Here is a 24165-nt window from a genome sequence, read left to right as displayed (position 1 = left end):
ACCACCAACTCAACCACCACCATCGCCATGGACACCACGACAACCACCAACTCAACCACCACCATCGCTATGGACACCACGACAACCACCACCAACTCAACCACTACCATGGCCATGGACCCCACTAAAACCACCAATGACAAGGCTCCCCCGTAGAGCCTTAACAGACGTTTAGGGCAAGTGCCGTTAATGAATACCGATGAAGGCCGGCACGGCACGCGAGGGGGTGGGTGGCCAGCACCACGCCCGGCCACCTTTGTCTCCCTAGTGGCGATGTTTACACATCGCACCAGGTACTCATTTGAGGCAGAGTCGACCTAGGGGAGACCCAGGACCGGTTCAGACAATCGTCACCGGTGTTGGCTGCGAGCGGGAAATCGAACTCGGGTCGCCGGGTTTCGTAGCGCAGCGTAGCGCGCTAACCGCTGCGCCACCGCTCCCCACCACATCCACCAGCTGCCGCATGAGAGGCTTCCCGCACACGAGGAGGTGTTGGTGTTGTTGGTGTTGTTGGGGCAGCTCGAGCCGTCTCGACCTGCGCCGTGCCTCCTTAGGACCGCGTGGGCTCAGTCGAAACCCGCAGCGTAACGTGGAGTGGACAAACTGGGCACAGCCACACACACCGCGCACGCTGCACGTGTAGCTGCACGTGTAGCGTGCAGTGCACAACGTGTGTGTACACATGCAGGGCACACGGTGGTCGGCGCGGCAATAAACCAGCCGTAGAATCAAGTTAATGCGATATTTCAAATCGAATCAGAGTGCCGAGCATCACGTTAATACATCGACGATCTCGCACTCCAGTTTATATCCTCCAAACGCGACGATACAGCAGCGCTGAATACTGAAACCCACGTCCAGACCGGAGTTCAACCCCAGCACAGTTGAAGGTTTGTTTAAAGAGGGCCCACGGTTGTTGATACGCGAGACGGCTTCGGCACTGCTAATGCCGCCGTGACGAGCTCGCATCTCACCGCGCGGTAGCATTGAGTGGGTGCTGACATTGGCAAGACGTTTCGGCCACGGACACAATCTTAGGTGCCAGAATTCGCCGCAGAGACCCAGTAGCCGGCGCTGGTGGTGACGTTGCCTTCCATGTGTTTTGATGACGAGTACAGGACGTGTTGTCACGTGCAGCCAGGCGCATCAGCGTCAGCCAGCTGACCACCGATGCCGCCGTACATGATGTGAACAGCAATGGCAAATCAACTCTTGAGTGGGTGGCCCAGTGGTGAATGCACAGCGGCTGTGAATCCACGCCAGCCCGAGCTGGATTGTCGGCCACGGCTAACCTCAAGTGGCCAGCGATGTCGGAACCGGTCCATGTGACCTCCACTCCCCTTCCTTCACCAACCCGCAATGACCATCGCGGTTAAACAACCCCCCCCATGTGACATCACGGCGTGGGAAGGTGTTGATCTAGCGCGGATTTAACACGAAGGGCTTCTGGGCGTTACGAACCACAGCCGTGGCGCGGCTCCGCGTGACGTTCGCGCTGCGTTACAATAATAACGTCGATGGCGTGCAGCAGCCTGCACGGCGCAGCTCGGCCAGCCTGTGTACCTTAGCTCGCGTCCAGCAATAAACACGGCGGGTCCCGGGCTCGCTGCCTGGGCATGCGAGCTGGAGGTCGCCCTTGGCTGATAGGGGAGCTCTCCTCGAGCTCCGTGGCGCTCCGTGTCTGCAACGGAGCCACCGCGGAACGATCAAAAATCCCCAAATAAACAAGAGAGGTAACCACACACACAGAGAGAGACAAACGCGAGCAGGGGCCTACTCGCTCGCTCGCACCGTCACAGCGACAGCAGCAGCAGCGCCCCCAAGCGAGCGGAGCGCGCAGCGCCGTGGACAGCGCTCGGCTCGCCGCGGCGCTGTCCACGGCGCGGTGGTGCTGAATCCTTCCCACAATGACTCCCCTTGCTATGCCACGTGGGAATGCAATAGCCCATGGAAAGCACACCACATGATAAGCACGCATACATTGTTTGCATTATAATAATATATTGAACGCTTGTGATTTAAACCGCTCACTACTCCCTCTCCAGGGAAACACGAGACAACGTACAGAGCGTCATGGTGGAGAAAAAAATATCTCAACCTTCACGTGCCGCGACGCATTCAACACAACTCAATGCTGACCAGGGCTCTGGTAGCTCAGCCTCGTCTCCCTGACGTGTCTGCTCGAGACGAGACACAATAAACAAGAGTTGCTCGCCATAACTTCACGTGGCCGCATAGAAAGAAAGCCCCAGGGCGAACCAGGCTGTCTTGGGGCTGCCACATTCTCACCCACAGCAGGGACGAGTCTGGGTCTGCGTTAGCACCGACTTTATTTCACAGTTCATCGTTGTTCGTGAAGCATTATGGAACATCTCACGTTCGTTCACTCCGCGTTGCAACACAAAATGCGATCTTTGGGAGTTCATGGCTTTCTGTTGGCACCACACTTCCGTGAAGTCTCGTCCGTCAAATTACGGATATAGGGCACAGTCAGTTCAACACGTAGGCTTTTGCGACCAATATTATCCATAATAAAGGTGTTTGGGGGTTAGATCGCGTAAATGTGTCGTTCAACCCGTCACCACCCGACACAGCCAATTAGCAATTGGCTATGATGTACAACTGCAATGCCCCAACCCTGTTGCCTGCCACGGCCAGGAGGTGGCAGCACATCAGAGGAAACGGATCTTCGTGCGTTTTGAGAATTTCATTCGCCGCGCCTCGACTTAGGGTCCTCCACTCCATCTCTGCCGTCGCTCTCCCGTCACGCGAACTCCGTTCATCATCGCAGCGGCAGCTTTTGGCTGGCCATGGAACAAAGACGGTCACCGCATCGCGCGTTTTCAGATGCACTTCTACGGCCGTCTGGAACGCTCTTCGTTCCGATATTAGGAAGTCGCTGTAGCTTTGCATTTTTAAATAATCTTGATTGAAAAATATTTTTTTTAGAACTGCTTCGCGTGTGTAATTTGTTGTCCTTAACCCACACCTCCGATTAGCGCGGTTGGCTATGGACGGTGCGAAAGACGTTTAACATACCCACGCACCCTGGACCACAGCTCACGGTAGAACTCTGCACAGAAGCGCGACTCACAACCTCCGCCTCCTTTACACCAAGAACCAGGACCGGCACTGCCGAGCGGCGTTTCTCCGCGACAGCCCCTGCCGTCTGGGACATGGAGCAATCGTCCGCTGCACATTCGCGGAAATCTACACCGACTTTTCAAGCGACATTTAAAAGCCTCCATACATCTCGCTTGTGTTTCGAATTACCCTGAGCTTGCCTCCACGCCTCAAGTCTGTGAAACATTGTGCGCGTGATAAATTGCATTTTTATGATGACAGTCTGTACGTTTTGTCTGCATGTGTACTCGTTTCATTGCATGAGCTGGCACCTTCTGAGACTCACCAAGATTATACTACTGTTTGAGTAAAGCACAAACGTTTATTTGTATTCGTAAACTTGACAAACACTGCAAAAGACACAAGGCACTTAATCCCATCAATCAGCGCGGTTGGCTACAGACATTGCGAAAGAAGTTCAACATACAAACAAGGCACCAAGCCAAATTTAAACAAATATTCACCATTTGAAGTAATAAAGCTCGAATACGGTATAACACATTCTCGTGTCCGAGAGAACTCGCAATGAGGAATGGCAGGATCACTTGTGTCACGTAACAAAATAAAGACCAAGGGAATTTCTGTGCCTGTAACAGCACTTTTCTAATCTTGATTTGAAGCTTTCGTGACTGCAGGAATCCATACTCTTTGGTTCTTTCGGTAAAGTCACGCAGTTAGAAATAAAAATTTTAAAAATCACGACGTTTCGATTGCAACACAAGCAACCATCATCAGGTGGGAAAACCACAGCAATATTTTTTTTGCAAAAACGTCGTGATTTGTTTTTATTTTATTTTTAACTACGTGACTTTACCGAAAGAACCAAAGAGTAACACTTTTCTATTCGAGGTTTGCAAGCCACGACCTGAAAAAGGGCTTCAGGGGAGACTTGGAAAAGTTGTGCAATTCCTCCTCCGTTGAAGGATAGACTACAGTGTTTTTCTATATGGTCTATAGTTTGGGTTGCATGGTCACTATCGCAGGACTGTTGCTTGTCTTTAATGCATCTATATGCGTCTCTATGCATCTCTATAGGTCTCTGCATCTCTACGAGTTGACAATATAGTCCATAGTTTGGGTTGCATGGCCACAATCGCACCAACGTGGATTTGTGTCTAAAATGTTCCATGTGTGGAGGAGGTGTTGCGCATCGGCCTGGGTGGGAGACGGCGGACCCCCCTTCCCGCGGTGGCTCCGCATGCTTCACGTCTTCGTGTCACCGTAAAACACAACTACTACAGTCATCGAGGCGACACGGACATCAATAACTCGAATCCTGATATGACCAGTAACAGCGCCAAGGCCACGGGAGAGCCAGTCACACAATCTCCCTCGCGTTTGCCCAATAATCCACCACCCTGATGGTGGTGGTCGTAACGAAGCCGGTGCTGTGACACCGCATCGAGTGGTGGCTGTAACGAAGCCGGTGCTGTGACAGTGTACCGAGTGGTGGCTGTAATGTAGCCGGTGCTGTGACAGTGTACCGAGTGATGGCCGTAACGAAGCTGGTGCTGTGACAACGCAACAGCAGAGTGACGTCACAGCGCCGCGAGCTGTTGAGAGTGTGGGACTGGTGTCTGTGTCACGCATTAATACTGACTATTTTTTGTTAACAAAAAAAATTACCACGTATGTTTATGTATTTTAAAAAGAACATCGCGTTTTGATGCAGTGAAATGCAATGTGGGAATGGTGCCATTCATTTATCAGAGCCCGTATGCACCATTTATCCTACCCAAAGTCAAAATATTTTATCCACAAAATGTGCTTCTCTGAGATCCTGCCTCCTGATGTATCAGATATGAGTTTTCATCTGTATTGCTATTTGTGTTGCATGTTGAAACCACTCGTGGTCAGAATGTGAGGTTTTGCATTTGCTCCAAGTTGCCGTTGATCCGAGCCATAAATGCTTCCGTTTGGGCAAGCCAGGACTCTAGCTCGTCAGCTTTCCTCTTTTTGCGTTCGAAATCTTTCGCCACGTCATCCACGGCGATCACAAGAGCCTCCATCTCCGGATAACGGTTAATCATGGCCGTCATTTTCTTCTCCAAGCTCTCGAAGCTCACTTTAAACTGCCAATGAGACTGGTTGAGTCGTGCAACTTCAAGGTTCAGGTCTGACAAGGCGTCCAGATTCCTGAGCGCCCACTTCTCCTCGCTCACCGCGTCGTCTTTACTCTGCGCAATGATGGCCTTGGTGTTCCTCAGCATGCTTCCACGTAAATCCTCCAGCTTGGTCTTCAGCAAGCTCACCTCGTGATCCGCTTCGTTCACGGCCACCGTCACTGCGCTCCGGAACGATTTGCTTTCGTCGCGCAGATCCTGAATTTCTCGTCTCAATTGTGGAAGGGTTTCGTTCAGAAGGATCTGCAGCTCCGCCTGCTGTCCGCGCCAATCCTTCAGTTGCTGCTGCGACCGGTGCCTTTCCTTCAGCAAAGCTTCAGAGAACTTCAGCTGGAAATATAACCACAGACAACAGCACGTGAGTGAACACACAGCATACCATTCTGGCAGTAGGGGGGGGCGGGTGAGCGATGTTGCTATTGGTTATTCCAGTTAAGTAAACTAGCATGCGATACTATGCTCACTAAGCAAATTTCAGCCAGACAAGTTGGCCTGTGGCTGCACCTGCGGCGCTGCAGCTCTACTGCTGCCCACCGCACGCGTACATTATTTGATTTTACGCATTTAACTTCCTGTATAGACCCCACCCTCTTCCTGTATGCCCCGCCCCATTACTCCTTAGGCCCAACCCCTCGTTGCCCTTCGAGTTTAGGACTTCTGAGACACTTTACAAATATTTAAAATCTCGACTAAAACGACTCTGCCTAAAATGCCTTTCTCTCTTTAGTTATTTTCAACCGTCTCTCTCTTTTCTTCTTTACTTGGTTGTTGACTATGTTCCGCCTTGCCATGCATAGCACCCTGAAAACGATTAAGAGAAAACGATTGCTATTAGGCCACACCCATTCCCCTGGACACGGGGTTGAACTTGTTTAGGTGGAGGTTATGTAAGCGGGCAGTGCATGGTTAGCAGGGGTAGCGCTGCATGTATGTTGAACCTCTTTCACACCGTACGTAGCTAACCTGTGCTATCGGAGGTGAGGGGGAAGGACAACAAACTACACAAAACAAAGCAGTTGTAAAGAAATTAGTTTTCAATCCAGATTATTTAAAAGTGCATAGCTCCAGTGGCTTCCAAATACCAGAAGAGTGTTCCAGACGGCCACAGAAACGCATCTGAAAGCGCGCGATGCGGTGACCGTCTTTGTTCGATGGCGGGCCAAAAGCCGCTGCGAGGATGATCGGATTTCGCGTGATGGTTTATGCTCCTTTACGAGATCAGCCAGGTATTGTGGTTCATATGTGGCAAGCACTTTGCGTTTAACGGGTGCAACCTTAAAGCACTGTATTCGTTCGGCAACCGGGAGCCATTGCAGCTTGGCGAGCAATGAACAGTTGGATCTTGCGGTACCCGTTAAGACGCGTGCCAAAGAATTTTGGACACCCTGCAGCTTGGTAATGTTTTCGCCAGATGTACCGCACAGTAGCGAGTTGCAATAAATTATGGATGGGGTCGATAGGGGTGGAGCAGATTTCACGACCATGACCAGCAGAATCCCTCTTAAGAGCAGCAGCAACATGGCAATCGACGCGTGCTTGTCTCGTGACCGTTTAATACAGGGGTGGGGAACGTCCGGTCCGCGGGACGTATGAGGCCCGCGAAACCATTTGGTGTGGCCCTGCCAAGGCAACCGCAGGCGGGACTCGAAATGCAATAAATCTAGGAGCAAACCTGGAAAAGCAGTTGCGAGTAGCAACATCGTCAATACCAGCTAACATCATCACACGCCTCACCCAAGGAGAAGCAGTTCCAGCCATCACATTAGGGGCGAGTTAATTAAATGTTTGACCAAATATAACAGGCTAATTTTTAAGTTGATAATTTTGTATGGCCCGCGAATGATGTGATAAATATCCAAACGGCCCTTGGCAGAAAAAAGGTTCCCCACCCCTTGTGTAATAGTTCACGCGGACCGTAATTGACAACAGCACACATTCAGAGACGCTCGCCTTTTCCGACAAAGCTGAGAGGTCAGCGTGCAGGGAGGCCACGTCGCTCTGTAGTCCCAGCTGCAGCTGCGCCAGTCTGGCCTCCAGCTCCCCCCTCTTCACCGAGTACACATACGTGAACCTGGGAGGGTGGAAATCACACACACACACAAACCCCACGTCTAACAACAGCAGCAGCGGCGGCGGCGGCGGCACCATTATAACACGAAGAATGTAAAAAAAGACACAAATCATATTTATTCGAGGCAAATGATTGTCCTTGTGTGGAGTGTGTACGTATTCCGAAAGCGGGAAACCCCCGACAAAGCCAAACCTTCCGTGACGTGGAAGATTGTGCACATGAACCAATGTGTAGCACTTAACCCTGTGTCACTGTTGACGTGACACACTAGTAGTGACAGTACTGTAACAATGTTTAACCCTGTGTCACTGTTGAAGTGACACACTAGTAGTGACAGTACTGTAACAATGTTTAACCCTGTGTCACTGTTGAAGTGACACACTAGTAGTGACAGTACTGTAACAATGTTTAACCCTGTGTCACTGTTGAAGTGACACACTAGTAGTGACAGTACTGTAACAATGTTTAACCCTGTGTCACTGTTGACGTGACACACTAGTAGTGACAGTACTGTAACAATGTTTAACTCTGTCACTGTTGAAGTGACACACTAGTAGTGACAGTACTGTAACAATGTTTAACCCTGTGTCACTGTTGAAGTGACACACTAGTAGTGACAGTACTGTAACAATGTTTAACCCTGTGTCACTGTTGACGTGACACACTAGTAGTGACAGTACTGTAACAATGTTTAACCCTGTCACTGTTGAAGTGACACACTAGTAGTGACAGTACTGTAACAATGTTTAACCCTGTGTCACTGTTGACGTGACACACTAGTAGTGACAGTACTGTAACAATGTTTAACCCTGTGTCACTGTTGATGTGACACTAGTAGTGACAGTACTGTAACAATGTGTAACCCTGTGTCACTGTTGAAGTGACACACTAGTAGTGACAGTACTGTAACAATGTTTAACTTTGTGCTACTGTTGACGTGACACACTAGTAGTGACAGTACTGTAACAATGTTTAACCCTGTGTCACTGTTGAAGCGACACAGTTGCCGCAGTTGTTGCTGTCAACTCACGTGCCCAGTGCGAGCGGCACCACCATCATCATCAGCAACAGCAGCGGCGGGGTTCTAAACCCCGCGTCCACACGCGACACCATGCCCAGGCAGGGCCCTCTCCACCACCGCGGGATCAGAAAGAGATGAGATCGTGAGATCAGGATGAGCTCATGAGATCGTGAGAGCAAGAGATGATGGGAGATCGTGGGATGCCAAGATCTGGAGAAGATCGCGAGATCGTGAGAAGATCGCGAGGCCGCAGCTCTTGCACCGTGCGGCCCTTGTGAGTGCTCCACGCGTCGCGAGCGGCCCTAGAACAGGGGGCCAGGGGGCCGTGCGGGCGTCGAGATGCGAGCCAAGAGGGCACACGGCCACGGGACGGCCACAGCTACGCACCGCTACCAATACCCGCCAAGTGACGGGGACGTCACCAGTGGGGCCTGTGCCAGGCTAGGTGCACTTTGAGGCCGCGTGAATTGTCGAAGGCTCGCTGCTGACAACTACCAACACCAACTACCAACTACCACCACCAAACAACCACCAACTACCACCACCAACTAACCACCACCAAACAACCACCAACTACCAACCACCAACTGCCAACCACCAACTACCACCACCAAACAACCACCAACTACCACCACCAAACATTCACCAACTACCACCACCAAACAACCACCAACTACCACCACGAAACAACCACCAACTACCACCACCAAGCAACCACCAACTACCACCATCTACTACTACCAACTACCAACCACCAACTACCAACCACCAACTACCACCACCAAACAACCACCAACTGCCACCACCAAACAACCACCAACTACCACCATCAACTACCACCACCAAACAACCACCACCAAACAAACACCAACTACCACCATCAACTACCACCACCAAACAACCACCAAACAACCACCACCAAACAAACACCAACTACCACCACCAACCACCAACTACCACCATCAACAACCACCACCAAACAACCACCAACAACCACCACCAAACAAACACCAACTACCAACTACCACTACCAAACAACCACCAACTACCACCACCAAACAACCACCAACTACCACCACCAAACAACCACCAACTACTACCACCAACTACCAACACCAAACAACCACCAACTACCACCATCAACTACTACCACCAAACAACCACCAACTATCACCACCTACCACCACCAAACAACCACCAACTACCCCCACCAACTACCACCACCAACTACCAACACCAAACAACCACCAACTACCCCCACCAACTACCAACACCAACCACCAACTACCACCACCAACTACCACCACCACGAGACGACTTCACCTCGAGACGCCCCTCGCCCGTGGCCACGATTCAACAAGGCTGCAGCAGCAAGTTGTCCGGTTAACAACAACAATAATAACAATAGGCGTGACACACAATAGGCGTGACACACAATTAGGCGTGGCACACAATAGGCGTGACACACAATAGGCGTGACACACAATAGGCGTGACACACAATTAGGCGTGTCACACAATTAGGCGTGTCACACAATAGGCGTGACACACAATAGGCGTGACACACAATTAGGCGTGGTACACAATAGGCGTGTCACACAATAGGCGTGTCACACAATAGGCGTGACACACAATAGGCGTGACACACAATAGGCGTGTCACACAATAGGCGTGGCACACAATAGGCGTGTCACACAATAGGCGTGGCACACAATAGGCGTGTCACACAATAGGTGTGTCACACAATAGGCGTGTCACACAATAGGCGTGACACACAATTAGGCGTGTCACACAATAGGCGTGACATTCATTTGTTCCCCAGAAAACAGACAATGCCCTTTTGTAAATCGGCCACATCCATCAGAGAGGGTTGTTCTAAAAAAAAGTGGAGAGAGAAAAAAACGCCACGAGTAAGAGGTAATTCATAAAACCGGCGCTAAAGTTACTGCCGTGTTTACGAATACCGTAAGAAACTTCTCTGCTTACGATTTGTTCGTAAGTGCAACTTTACTCCTGTACGGCGTGTACAACTAAACACGGGGGAATGGCTTTAAACTTTGTATAATCTCCTGTAGATGCAGACGCGTTGCGGCGTAACAAAGCTTCGCTACAAGTCGCCACTGAGCAAATCGCTCACGGTCTCTACCGTGAGCGAACTGGTTGCGGAGGACGTGCACATCTAAGCGATTAAATTGCATGCAATTCAGATTACACGCACCTGAATGTCTTCGAATTGCAACCATATTGCATGCAACTGACGGCGGAGGCGTACATCCCGAAATAATTAATACGCATAAACATCATGAATATTACACCTCATGAATGTGTCACAACATGAATATTACACTTCATGCATATTTCACTCCATTGATGTTCCCCTCATGAATATTTAACTGCGTGAAAACTTCACTTGATGAATATTTCCCCTCATGAATATTTCACCTCATGAATATTTCCCCACATTAATATTTTTAAATAAATAGAATAAAATAAATGAAAACTAAATTAAATCACGACGTTTCGTCCTTCTCCAGGTGGGGACAACGTAGCGAAAGCACAAACGCTTATTTTATTCTATTTATTTTGTACCTACGTGACTTTACCGAAAAAAACAAAGAGTATGAATCGTAGCTTCAAATCTAAAATATTTCCCCTCATGAAAATTTTACCTCATGAATATTTCCCCTCATGAATATTTCCCCTCATTAATATTTAACCTCATGAATACTTCACCTCATTAATATTTCACCTCATGTATGTTTCCCCCTCATGAATATTCCCCCTCATAAATATTTCGCCTCATGAATATTTCCCCTCATGAATATTTAACCTCATGAAAATTTCACCTCATGAACATTTAAGCTCATGAACAGTTCCGCCTCATGAATATTTAACCTCATGAATATTTCACCTCATGAATACTTCACCTCATGAACATTTCCCCTCATGAACATTTTCCCTCATCAATGTTTCACCTCGTGCATATTTCACCTCGCGAATGTTTCACCTCGCGAATATTTCACCTCGCGAATGTTTCCCCTCATTAATATTTCACCTCGTGAATGTTTCACCTCGTGAATATTAATCGAAATTATAATCACGTGTTCACCTCGCCGGGGGTCCTTAGGGTTCCACAAGTACAAATGGCGCCAAACGAAGGTAACCTCGGCTGCGCGGTCGCGCCGTCTTGCTTACGGATCTCCTCAGTTCGCCGACCTCCGTGTCACGGCTCTGACACAACACGGACACCACTCTTCACTTAACCACGAAGTCGTTTCGCAAATTATCGTTTATTTTTAATTATTATTACACGTCTTCTTTGGTTCTTTCGGTAAAGTCACGTAGAATGAGAATAAAATAATAAATTGATAAAATAAAATAATTTATTATTTTATTCTCATTCTACGTGACTTTATCGAAAGAACCAAAGAAGATGAATCATTGCAGTCACGAAAGCTTTAAATCGAAATTTATTATTACACGCTTTCTATTAACTCACTCTGTTGTTTGTTGTTGTTGAAGTATCCTCAAATCTTGTAACTCAATTTTAACCCACTTCCCAATGTGGTATCGACTGCAAACTTGGTATACTTATGTCACACCGATGACAATACGATATTCTATCATTAAAAATAAAAAAAATTGTCCACGCTCAACTGACGTTGGCTGTAAATAACCACGGGCCCCTTACGTTGTGGCGAGCTTCGGGGCCACTTCCTGGAGTCGCGGAGTTCTTCCATTACTAGTAGGGTACATTTAATTAAAGCGTGTTTAAAAAGTATTTTTAAATATTACTTATTATTTGTCACGATGTGCTGAGTCAACCCGGCATCCAGGATTTAAATCTCCGAGCCACCTTTGGCTGGCTATACCCCCCCCCCACTATCGGACCGCCTACCACAGATGTTTAAATACAGCTATTTTATCGACCCCTTGAGGGAGGGGGTGATGATGGGAGGGATGATTTTATCGACCCCTTGAGGGAGGGGGTGATGATGGGAGGGATGATTTTATCGACCCCTTGAGGGAGGGGGTGATGATGGGAGGGATGATTTTATCGACCCCTTGAGGGAGGGGGTGACGATGGGAGGGATGATTTTATCGACCCACGGAGCCCGCTGCAGGACAGCCTGTAGCACCTGGTCATGCACAGTGTCGGGGCTGTTCGTACACTCGCACGGAAACAAATATAAACGTTTAAATAATAAGGGTTGTGGTGGAGGGTTTATATAGTCGTTAAAATTTACATATCTCCATGTTATGTACGTAGCCAACTGTGCTGTAATCGGCGGTAGGCGATGATCTGAAGCAAAAAGCCTCCGAATGAGAATATTGGGTCGTGAAAGTCTGCGCAAACGTTTTAATGCAAGCACAGTAAGCACGGTATATGTACAAACTATTTAAATCCCGCAAGTTACTGGGACATTACTTTCGGGGGGTTTGTTTTTTGTAACGGACACCGGTTCGCGAGTGCTTAGGAAGCCATCCTCCGGATACCCAGGTGCCTCGCCATATTAATGTGGAATGACTTGTGGGAATTTCGACTTCATTTAAGTTTAGACATTTAATTTTCGCCAATTTCGACATTCAAACGACGAACACGCCTCGGCTGTGGCGTCTTTTGCCGCATCCAGCTGCCAGGGGCCGCGATTCATGGTGGTGGTAGGGGGCCCCATTCACTCATTCGGCGCGTGTTACAAGCAGTGCATTGTAGGACTTGCAATTAATTTACTTTAATTACCACTCACGGCACACGCCTTTTCCAATAACGTTACTATAGTCGCATTAACATTGCCACATTACCCATCGTTAGATTACCCTGCAGAGAGCACATGCGCGCATTACCATAGTTACATTACCACGCACGGCGCAGATGCAAATGCCGTAGTCGCATTACCGTAATCGCATTACCCTACACATCACAAGCGCATTGCCATACAAACTTAAATTCCAATGCGCATTGTAGCCCAACTGCCATGCTCACAACCCGTTGCAGTGAGAGTTTGCATTGTGATGCGCATGCGTTGAGGGTGAAACCTCCATGTGTATCTGTATTGCAAACCCACTTGCTGGGATTGGAGTCCTTCGCTAGCACGCGAATCACGCACGGCGCCTGTGTGTGTCAGAGAGCCTGCAGTGCAGCGCTGTGAGTGAGTTTGTTCTCAGCAGGGAGCACTAAGAAGCAACAGGCTCCCCCCCTGCTGCTGCCTGCCCCCCACAGTCCGCGCGAGAACGTCGGGTCCCAGGCGTCAGGAGACTCCTGAGCAGGTGACGGCAACACGGGGAGACGCACAAGGGAGTGGGGGGGGTAGAGACACAGGGCACACACACACAGGGAGACACACTACGAGACATAGAGGGCCAAGTGTGACAGGGTGACACGGGGAGACATGGAGACACACTACGAGACATAGAGGGCCAAGTGAGACAGGGTGACACGGGGAGACATGGAGACACACTACGAGACTTAGAGGGTCAAGTGAGACAGGGTGACACGGGGAGACATGGAGACACACTACGAGACTTAGAGGGCCAAGTGTGACAGGGTGACACGGGGAGACATGGAGACACACTACGAGACTTAGAGGGTCAAGTGAGACAGGGTGGCACGACAGGGAAACACCGCGAGGCACTGGGAGACACGGGGGGGGGAGCACACTGACACACAGGGACCCAGGTTGATTGAACGGCTCACTGAATTAGACCCGTAGCTATAACCATGGGAGGGAAACTTTATGACACAGTGAACATCATATCTGCAACCCTATTATCCACTAGTGTTGTCGATTTTGCCATTCAATTTGCTGAAACATATTTTGTCCGTAATGGAGTCTTCCTATAATTATCGGTTTTAATAGGTGGACAGTAAGGGGAGTCATGCAGACATTAGGAGTTATTTTCATGGATTAGCACATAATAGGAACCACCAGGAGCTTAACTGTACGGCACTCTAATCAGGATGAACCTTGACGTGTCGTATCACATTTGCAAAGTGGCAGCAATTCATCAGTTCCGAATAAAAGAATTAACATCTGCAGACATATCTAATGGATATTACACTGCAAAGTACCGTAATAAATCGCTTGAGGCACGATGAGGGTCACAGGCACTGGGACCACTAGGGATGTGTAACGACACGCCGCCTCCATGCTTGACGATCACGGTTTCATTCACGGGTCGTATTTTGCCCCTGTCGTGGTGGAGCGATATACTGGGTCGTCCAGATGTCTTGTGACACCCAATTTATTGTTTTTAATAAACGTTACGTAAAAAGAATATTACGTTTTAGAGAATTAAATGGGGGCGGGATAACAAGACATCTGGACCACCCTGCACAGTGGTGTAAATATATCCACCGTCTAGTGAATGGTTCCAAGTGTCTGAACTAATCTAGTTCAGTGTCTCAACATAAAGCAGTGGTGACTGGTCTGAGACAACCTGCTACACTTGGCAGGCAATGTCAACATCACGGATGCAAAGCTGTCAACCCATACTGTTTACCTGTATTCTTGTACGGGCAACATTTTTTTTTGTCTTTGTGTTTCTCCGTTGTCATGGGACTTTGTGGAATGAACGTTGAGATGTATAAGGGCACGGAGTGACCAATGAGGTCTGAATTGGTCTGTAATAATGTAGGGCATTGATAGGGTGTTAACAAGTATGTGGATGTATGCGTTTTGATGGGGTTTTTTCGCGAATAAGATCAATAAAATTTAAGTTTATATATTTTTTAAAATGGCCAGAACATTTAGGAGGCCTACATCCAGCAGTGGATCATCGACCGTTGCTGATGATGGTGATGTAAAACAGTTTCCAAGCAGTTCTTCAAATGATTGGAACTTCTTGTTGGGATGAAGAAGTGAATTGGAAACATATGATCAGACAGCCTAGCAGAGGCATTTTAGTTTTACAGCCTCCTACAGCTGGACTCACATCTTCGTGATTTTACAAACATTTGCGTATATAAAGAAATTTGAAATACGCTTGGGCCTGTTGATCGTTTGGTGTGAATCCTATACAAACGGCCACAAAGAAAACAACTCGAATTCCTTATGGCATCTTTGTAAGCAGAGCACTGTATAGTGAACACTTAAAATCTGTTTCAAAAGCCTATAAATGCCTATCCTGACCAGTTGGAAAAGGTCTGTGTTTGCAAATGCACAATTATCCTTTTATAATTATCGTAGTTTTACAAATCCTCACGCACGTGGTCTTTAAGAAAGGCTGCTCTGCGTCGGCTTTGCCGCTCTCAGCCACCACAAATCACTGAGCAGCGTGCGCACGGTCTCCTGTGCACAATGCTGGTTGGACAAGTTTAGTGGGAACTAGCCGAGACACAGCTACGTGCACTGCTGCAGTACACACGCTTGTGGGAACTTGCGGTTGGACCGCTGTGAGTGCGTGTGTGTACATCCCGTGCACTCTGTTCCTTTTATGTTGTTGTAACGTTCACTCTGTTGTAACGTTTTGACCCCGTGCCTCTACTGAACATCTGTGAAAAAAAAAAGCTTTATAAGCTCATCAGATTCCTCCAGTTTAAATACATGTTCTGATTGTTTCTGTAAGTAGCAGCAAAGGCCAGCTGTGCGAGCGCTGGTGCTGCTTGCGCGTGGGTGTCACGCTCGCAGCCCCGCGGGGGCGCAGTCGCGGCGGCGGTGACGGCGATGGACGCGCACGCGGGGCCCTGGCTCTTCTCGGCACTCGACGACGGCAGCGGCAGCGTGTCGTGCGAGCGCATGCTCGAGTTCTGGCACCGCGAAGGCATCACGGACGCTGGCGCCATCCTGCAGGCAAGCGTCCACGTACGCACGGGCACATTGGTATGCATAGATCGATAGAGCTGATTGCACCCTATCCAATTAACCATGCGAGATTGAGGCACTTGCCAAGGAGGCCCGAGCAAGGTGGTTTCTCTGGGAAGAGTCGTTTGCGTTATTTGGGTCATTCCACATTCACTCAACCGAAATCCGGGGAGATTGCCACCTCAACTTTTAGATTTTGTCTATATTGTTTCAGTTGGAAAATGTGGGTCAGGTATGAAACCTACAGGAAAGATACATGTTGACCTTCCAAATTAAGATTTTAAAGCAACACCTGCTCACAGATTACTATGGTCAGTCCAAATAATTCTTAACAACACAGCAATTGAAATTAGACAATGAATCTGCTGCCTCTGAAAAAGCAGAATCAGTAATAGGCATGTTGACCCCTACACTATTTTACTGCCCAGCTTATAAATAAAAGTCTCTCCTGTTTGTGACTATGGCTACAAACACCAACCCATGGAGCACATACGTTCGCATTGCTCCAATATGAACGCAGATTATCTGCAGTTCATCAACTCTCAGAGAAAGTGATTAAATGGCTAAATCGCTTACAACTGAATTCTCTAATAGCTAGTTGCTCTTCATTGGCCTTGCAAAATCATCATTATCACCGCCCAGCTTAATTCTGCAACAAATACGACCGTAACATCCGATGTGCTTCCCGAACCCGGAGAACTCCCGAGTGAGTTTCCCGCTCGTTGACAGTGCTGTGCGCAGAGAAGAAGGGTAGTGGCCTCCTGGCGGCTGCTAAGTGAACAGTCCTTGTAATCCGCTTGTGCTTGGACTCATTACAATTACAAGTTTAAATGCAGATGCTTAAGAAGCATGGCAAGCCCGTCTGTGCATGCTGACATCACAATTAAATACAAAATAAATCTTCAAGTGTTCGTGCTTCACACCAGTAATGTAATGTGTGCTCCTGGTGATGCACCCAGATTAAAATACAGTTGAGCACTGTTCACACAGTTCACTTGCACAGTTACACTGAGCGTCCAGTCCTAGTTAATTTGGAGATGTTAAAAATGGTAATAATTTGCAGCCGTTTGTTAATCCACTTTTGGACGTAAGCCTCCCCACGCTGTTGGTCACGGGGGTTGTTTCACCACCTTGCGGCCTGTCGATCACTGGGACTTGGGGAAGGGGGTGGCCCGTTCAGATATCGCTCACCTGTAATGTTAACCAGTTTTTTAGGGTTCATAAGGTAGTGTGCTAATCACTACATCATTGCTCCCTTATAATAATAACTTACAGCATTTTGCCAATCCACTGCTACATGAAGGCCATGGCAGTCGTGGGAGTTGCTTGACCATACTTCGCCACACTGGGCAGCGCAGGTTGGCGAAGGTGAAGCGAACTGTTAATTCCTCTTAGTGAGGATCTCAAAAGTGTACTTTCTCCTCCTGCTCAGCATGGCTTTCCATCCAGATTCTCCAGATTCCTCCCATAGCTAAAGAAAAACATTATTTCAACTGTTACTGGCCAAACATCTCAGTGCTGACAATGTACCTGCAAAAAAATTTCTGATTACACATAGTAACTCTTGAACGCAATGCACCTAGAGCGTGCCCCTTCCCTGCCTGTCTGCCTGCTGGCTGATGTGCGTGTGCGCGTGTGGTTGCGTGCAGGCGTTGGGGCTGGACTGCCGCGCCACCGTGTCCCTGGACGAGCTGTGCCGGCTTGTGGATGAGCAGCTGCCGTGCGCGGGGGGCTATGCGGCCCAGGCGCTGCTCGTGGCCTGCAAGCACGAGGTGGCTCAGCTCAGGTCGGTTGCTGTCAACATCTAAGTCTGGCCAAATCTGTTTCATTTGAAACCTTTCACCACCCGACCCAGCCAAACTAATTGTTACCCGTGCAAGCTTTTAACACGCCAATTATTTTATTCATTCAGCTCACCGGTGAGTTTAAGAACAATCCTAAAAACCAGATTTAGCATTTAGGTATGATGACACCAGGACAATGCCTATGAAATCCAGAAAGTCAGTTGCTCTGTCATTCTAGATCTTGTCCTGATAATTAGATACAATGATTGATAATTAAATTAATTGCATAATTTGTTTGTGAAGATTGTTCTTCGACTCACCAGTGAGCTGAAACATTTAAATAATTGGCTCGTTAAATGCTTATTCACGTGACAATTACGTTTGTTAGGCTGGGTCGGGTGGTGAAGGGTTTCTTACGAGACAGATTTGGTCAGATCAGCTGGGTATAACGGCAGTGGAAAAACATACTCGTGCCGTGCAGGCCCCGTGCTGGCTCGGCACGGATGTGCCAGTGGAAAAGGGCACGGGAGGCATTCACACCAAGTGGTGGCGGGTGCTGGTGTGGGTCCCGCGCAGGTCGTGGTTGGGGGAGCTGGGCGCCGAACGCGACTCGCTCAGGGCAAGCCTGCGCAGCGCGCGGCTCCACGCGGAGCAGCTGGCACGCGACGCTGATGAGCAGGTGGCCAGCGCAAACGCTCACCACCACGCAGATCTCAGGTCAGCATGCCAGCGCGTCCCCCCCCCCCCCCCCCCCGCGCTCACAGCCGGGAGCACTGCATTTAAGTCGCGAAGTGGGACGTAGCCTGCTCACCACTTGGTATACTCACAATTCTCTGGCGAGATCCGACCGTGTCTGTCCAGTGCTCGCCAAGCTGCGTTGGCTTCCGGTTGCCGAACGAATACGTTGTTATAAGGTCGCACTCATTACACACAGAGTGCTTGCCACAAATGAACCACAATACTTTCCTGATCTCGTCAAGGAGCATAAAACATCACGCAACCTCCGGTCATCCTCAGAGTAGCAGCTTTTGGCTCGGTTATAGCAATGCACGCTTTCAGTTGCACTTCTGCGGCCGTCTGGAACGCTCTTCCTTCCGATATTAGGAAGCCACTGGAGATATGCACTTTTAAATCATCTAGATTGACAAACTCATTTCTTTATTACTGCTTTTTGCGTTTAGTTTGTTGTCCTTCACCGCACCTCCTATTCGCGCAGTTGGCTATGTACGGTGCGAAATAAGTTCAACATACATACGCACATGAGTCACCATTGAGGGAAGTTCAGCTCACTGGATGAGTGGCATTGGGTGCTCAATATCGGCACTCTGCATGCTATGGGCTGGGTTTAAATCAATGCTCATGTCCATCCTAGGTGTTATACTATCACATCCTTGTTTGTCCATTGAAAAAGTCGGGTGGGCAGTAACATGTAAAGGCAGCGAGAATACCTTTCATGCTCAATGTGGTTTGTTTGTACTCCACGATTTTTAAATTGATTACTGACTTTGGTAAGGCAACTGATGGTGATATAGGTCCACTATTTACCATCCTACAATACCTTAAGATAACTTTTGATTTATATTTAATTTTCATTATATTAGTATGCTTTGTGAAAAAAACAGTTGATAAAATCTGTTTTTCTTCATAACAGTATCTTTTTTTTTACTTTAAATGTGGGTTTTCTTAGCCAATACAATGATTATTTATATTTTTAGGTTTTAAACCACGGGTGAGGACCTTTTTTGGTCAGAATTTCATGAACACATATGAATAATATCTTGGTGAACGTGACGACATCAGAGATTGGTGCCAGAAATATGTGGCACTACTTGAACATATTGGCAGAAGACAGAGGAGAGTGGAAACAAATGACGAAATGTGCAGTGGACACCTACTGGCTATCTGCCCATGGATCGTGATGATGATAATGACGAACGTGCAAATCGTGTCGGGTGGTGGAGGGCCAACGACAATAATTTTTACACAAAACTACCACGTGGCCTAATCCAACAAATACGGATCGTCGCGTTGGCTACGGACAGCAACGTGTTGAAGTTAATAGGACGCAGTGTTGTCAACGCAGTGGCTGGTGTATCGAGCGGGGCGAGGAAGCCGGCGTTCTACGCGCAGACACGGGGTGGCTGTTGTGGAACGCGTCGTGCGTGAAGCGGGGCTGCCGTCGGAGAGGCTCCTCATCTTCCGCGTGCGTCTCCCCGTGGCAGGCGGCTGGAGCAGGCGCAGGCGGAGGCGCTGGCGACGCTGCGCTCAGAGCGCGAGCGCGAGCTGGAGCGCTCCGAGCGGGAGGAGCGCGCTTGGCAGGTGGAGTTGGGGCGCCTGCATGCCGAGCGCAGGCAGCTGCGCAGCGAGGTGGAGCTGGCGTACGCGGTGAGGCCGGCGCGTCCCCCACGGCACTAAGGCCCCGCATAGCCCCGGGCTGGTATACAGGATGGTCGTGGGTTCGATCCCGACCCTGGCACCTGCTGTGTATTTGGAGTTTGCATCTCTTTCTCTCTCTCCCTATGGTTGCGTGGATGATTCTCTTGAGTCCTCTGGTTTTTACCTCCATGTTTAGAATCAACATCACGCGTTTAGAGTATTTGGCTGCTGTACATTTCCACGTGATAAGCCGCTTCATTGAGCTATCATTTCATTTATGGCCAGGTCGCTTCTGAAAAAGAGCTGTATAGCTCAGGGGGCCTTACCTGGTTAAATAACAAAAACATTGTTTAAATAGTCTGGCACGGCGCAGTGCCCGCCTGTGACCCCAGAGACGTCCCTGTGCCCCAGCTGCCTCGAGCAGTGCGTGGAGACCCTCTGGCACGATGCTCCCAAGCTGTTAAAATCCATTTTGTTGAATTTCCAGTAACCACGTCAGAATATTTTTTTTTACTTTGTATGAAATTCTGCTTTCCAAGCGGTGTGGATTTGACTGCCTGCCACAGGAGATACGATGAGTTCAGTCGACTTTAGCAAGAGATTTGGACTTCCCACACTTGCGGGTTCATGAAGGTCCCTGCAATCCGATGATAGGCACCAGTCTCTTCAAACGGCAAGCCATTCTTAAAATTATCACAAAGTGGTACTCACATTATCGACCCCAAAGGCTGGGCCTCAGGTGCAGAGCGTCCTACACACCTTTTAGAATGTACCACAGCAACGCCCTTGTGTGCATGCCAGAATGGGCTAGTGCTGGCACGCAAGTCAGTAGTAACAGTAACAGGAGGTTTTCACATCCGACGGCATGGTTCATAATTGATGTTTTGGGTTCGGCAACGTAATGATCTGACCCAATTTGTGCCATTAAGGAGCCTCCACAATGAATAGTCACGTGTACAAGTGTTTAACAACGCGCTGATTATTATTATTGTTGTATTGGGTCACCGGTGAGTTGAAGCACAGTTCTCGCAACATACCGAGAAAATATATGCGTAATAATTGGCAAGTCGTAACGCTCGTTCACATGCCAATTTATTTGTTTGGCTGTGTTGGGAGGTAGTGAAGAGTTTTCTAGCGACACAGATTTGGTCAGATCATTACGCGGCCTAACCCAAAAGTCTATTGCGAAATGTAGTCCATCGTTTACCCAGCAGAGCCTCACTGAGTGTCCTACTTTGTCCCCTACTTTGGGACGTGCGGAACAGCGGTGTTCCCGGCTGGAGACGGAGCTCGCAGATGCTGGAGCTCAGTGCGCCGTTGGCCAGCGCGGGGTGTGCGACCCAGGCCTCGGGGAGCCGGAGCCAGGGGGGAGCGCCCGGCCCTCTCTTCCCATCGTACGACCGGGGGAGGTCACGCGGCTCAGCCGGCAGTCGCTCAACAAAACCAGTGAGCGCCGTCATTCATCCACTGTTACGTTTTCTCTCTTCTCTTTCTCCTGCTCAGTGTCTGTTGTCCCGATTGTGCCACCATCGGCGTGAGACGAACCATCCATTCTGATCTCTCACAGAGCAGTCCGGTCCACTGGGATGTTTGGCCAATGCCAGTTCCGGTGTACGGTTCTTTTTAGCTGTGGGAGGAAATTGGAGAACCTGTAGGAAATCAATGTAGGTAAACTAACCTGTAAATGCATTGATTTGATTCCACAGATTACTGCAAATCGGAGTGTAAAGCAACAGAGTCTCAAGAAAATGGCGTTGAGGTATGCGGCAAGAAAACCGGTCAAAGTGATGAGCCAGCCGACAAGAGACCGAGCTGGCAAACCAGCGAGCACATCCATAATAATAATAATAACAACAACAAAACATGCCAACAAGGGATTGAGCAATGTGGTACAAAACCAGCACGCCGTTCAGAACAACTGTCTAGGGAACAATTCGGTAAGGTTTCCAGCGAGCATTGCAAGGACGAGGTCAGAGAGAAATGTGACAAATTAACCAAAGTGCGTGTTTATAATCCATCCAGTGGACAAGTCAGTAAGCTCGCCAGCGCACAATCTAATGAACAGACCAGAGACCATATTGATAAACTAAGCCTTAAACACAACGTCAAGGAAACCAAAGAGCATTATAGACAAGTGAGAGAGCAAACTATCATCCAATACAGGGAACAAACTAACATTGAAGCCAGCAAGCCAGTTCTAGCACCCACCAATGAACAAGCCAATGGACAATGCAGTGAACAGTTTACTGAGATAGTCACTGAACTAAACGGAAAGACAGCTACAGAGCCGTGTACTGAACAACACAGCGAAAAGCTCCCTGAATTGCTCAGCAAGGAGTCCGCGCATCTTGCACCCGACAAACAAACCGTCGAGCTGACGAGCACACAAACCACAAAACCAGGGAGTGAAGAATCTATGGTGAAAACAAAATTGGGAACAGACACATCAGCCAGTGAATGTTCCGCTGGGCGCAATGGCGAGCAGACCAGCAGGCAGACAAAACAGCAGTGCAGTGAGACGTGTAATAAAAGCGGCGAAGGACTGGGCGAGAGAGCGTGTCGACAGAGAATGACGGCGCAATCCAGTGGAGCACCTTGCGAGAAGAGGAGCGGTGGAGAATTAAGCGTTTGTGAACGGTCGCGGAAGTTCGGCAGCCCATCCATAAATTCAGACGCCAAAGGGAATTTTACGGCAGCACCTCAGCGCCCCAATCCTTGGTCGCGCGCCGCGGGCCTCGGGGCGGCCGCTCTGGGGGCCGCGCTGGACGAAGCCGTGGCTCTGCTGCAGCGACTCGAGGCGCTAGCCCTGCAGCTGCTGAGCGCTTGCTGCCCCCAGGGCACACTGCTGCTGCGCGTGCTCTGGAGCGGCCTGTACTCGCACGCCGAGTGGTTCGCTCCGCCTCTGAGCTGGCTCTACCAGGAGCTGGCTCGCGCCCGGCAGCTGCTCGCGACCGCACGGCGCCAGCACCGCTCCCTCTCGACCCTGGTCCTCGCCGCTCCGTGCGACGCGAGGGGCTCCCCGGAGCGTCCGCCCGCGTCTCGCTCGGCTGAGCGTGCTGTGGCGCTCTCTGGGCGGTCGTAGGCAGAGGGCGGTTCGCCAACGCCGAGGACCCGCGACGTCCGTAGATTTTCAAACTGCGCACAAATACGCCTTCACGCAAAAAAACTTGAAATGGGGACTCGTTGCAAGCGTCTTCCGTTCGTTCCACTTCAGCAGCGTCTGCTATTTAAATGACAAATGTGCGCATTTGATCCGAGATAGCACTATGACTAATAAATTAAGTTACTTCTGAGCGGTAAATTATTAAAATAGGCATTTATCTGGTCCATAGGCTGTATTCGTGGTGGCTCAATGGTCCAAATGACGGTTAGGTCAAATGTTAAATCCTCCACAGGAATCGCTCGCACTTCTCCATTCCCTGTGGAGAAAGATGATGCTGCTGCCATTCTCTGGTACTGTCATTCAATAAAAACGTTCAGAATGCAATCTTAATAAATATGACTTGAATAGACATGTTAAACACATGTCACGGATTATACAAAATCGGCGTTGACTTCCTTTGTTTAAGCACTGTTGAGACTTAAGTTGAATGTTTTAATAGGCAAACCTTAAGTCGAATGAATATATCACAGGGGCTTGTTACATTGCACCACTGGCTGTTTACCTGCCTATTGCAGAATGTTGGGTATTTATGCGGTTGTTACATTTTATGCTGTATAAGAACATTTCCCAGACGTTCTACATTAAACACTTTTAAATGTATTTTACATCACTCGTTCATTGTGTGCTCGTTGAATTGATGCGTATTGTTGTATCTGTGTGTTGCATCTTTACACAGAACATTAAACTGCACGTGATAATAAGA

General features: G+C 48.9%; 3 protein-coding genes across 7 annotated transcripts in view; 1 reads left to right on the top strand and 2 right to left on the bottom strand.

Annotated features, from left to right (window-relative positions):
- TRPC1 (transient receptor potential cation channel subfamily C member 1) overlaps nt 1-1895 on the bottom strand; it is a 28060-nt gene extending 26165 nt beyond the window's left edge. The window contains exon 1 of one of the 2 annotated variants that reach the window (XM_032975292.2): nt 1564-1895. The gene's annotated coding sequence lies outside the window, so the exon portion shown is untranslated. The remainder of the gene's footprint in view (nt 1-1563) is intronic. The other variant, XM_032975293.2, reaches the window with a different exon arrangement.
- Nucleotides 1896-3425: 1530 nt separating this feature from the next.
- On the bottom strand, nt 3426-9588 carry LOC116954630 (inhibitor of nuclear factor kappa-B kinase-interacting protein-like). The gene is made up of 3 exons (XM_032975294.2): nt 8348-9588; nt 7197-7317; nt 3426-5576 (listed from the first exon to the last, which is right to left on the bottom strand). The coding sequence occupies exons 1-3, from the start codon at nt 8428-8430 to the stop codon at nt 4977-4979; spliced, it is 804 nt and encodes a 267-aa protein (XP_032831185.2). The 5' UTR covers nt 8431-9588; the 3' UTR covers nt 3426-4976.
- Nucleotides 9589-11399: 1811 nt separating this feature from the next.
- On the top strand, nt 11400-24165 carry LOC116954480 (uncharacterized). Of its 4 annotated transcripts, none has more exons than XM_032975029.2 (8): nt 11400-11496; nt 13464-13605; nt 15907-16127; nt 17789-17925; nt 18500-18640; nt 20146-20308; nt 21565-21745; nt 22006-24165. In XM_032975029.2, exons 3-8 carry the CDS (start codon nt 16002-16004, stop codon nt 23379-23381), a joined length of 2124 nt encoding a protein of 707 aa, XP_032830920.2. In that variant the 5' UTR covers nt 11400-11496; nt 13464-13605; nt 15907-16001; the 3' UTR covers nt 23382-24165. The 4 variants fall into 4 exon arrangements, with proteins under 4 accessions (XP_032830920.2, XP_075908492.1, XP_032830919.2 ...); XM_076052377.1 differs by having other exon boundaries at nt 11416-11496; nt 13504-13605; XM_032975028.2 differs by lacking the exon at nt 11400-11496 and having other exon boundaries at nt 12550-13605; nt 15904-16127.

This window comes from Petromyzon marinus, chromosome 55 (assembly GCF_048934315.1).
Source record: "Petromyzon marinus isolate PM22_M1 ecotype Great Lakes invasive population chromosome 55, UKy_Petmar_22M1.pri1.0, whole genome shotgun sequence".
Taxonomy (NCBI): Eukaryota; Metazoa; Chordata; class Hyperoartia; order Petromyzontiformes; family Petromyzontidae; genus Petromyzon; species Petromyzon marinus.
This window is presented reverse-complemented; position numbering and strand designations above follow the sequence as displayed.

What these genes read in the sequence shown, in the direction of transcription:
- LOC116954480 (XM_032975029.2), top strand. Translation starts at nt 16,002, where the DNA reads ATGGACGCGCACGCGGGGCCCTGGCTCTTCTCGGCACTCGACGACGGC. An exon ending in AGGTGGAGCTGGCGTACGCG is followed by an intron (nt 20,309 to 21,564) that starts GTGAGGCCGGCG and finishes CGTGCGGAACAG; the next exon opens with CGGTGTTCCCGGCTGGAGAC. An exon ending in GCAGTCGCTCAACAAAACCA is followed by an intron (nt 21,746 to 22,005) that starts GTGAGCGCCGTC and finishes TTGATTCCACAG; the next exon opens with ATTACTGCAAATCGGAGTGT.
- LOC116954630 (XM_032975294.2), bottom strand. Translation starts at nt 8,430, where the DNA reads ATGGTGTCGCGTGTGGACGCGGGGTTTAGAACCCCGCCGCTGCTGTTG. An exon ending in GTGCCGCTCGCACTGGGCAC is followed by an intron (nt 7,318 to 8,347) that starts GTGAGTTGACAG and finishes CCACCCTCCCAG; the next exon opens with GTTCACGTATGTGTACTCGG. An exon ending in TCTCAGCTTTGTCGGAAAAG is followed by an intron (nt 5,577 to 7,196) that starts GCGAGCGTCTCT and finishes TTATATTTCCAG; the next exon opens with CTGAAGTTCTCTGAAGCTTT.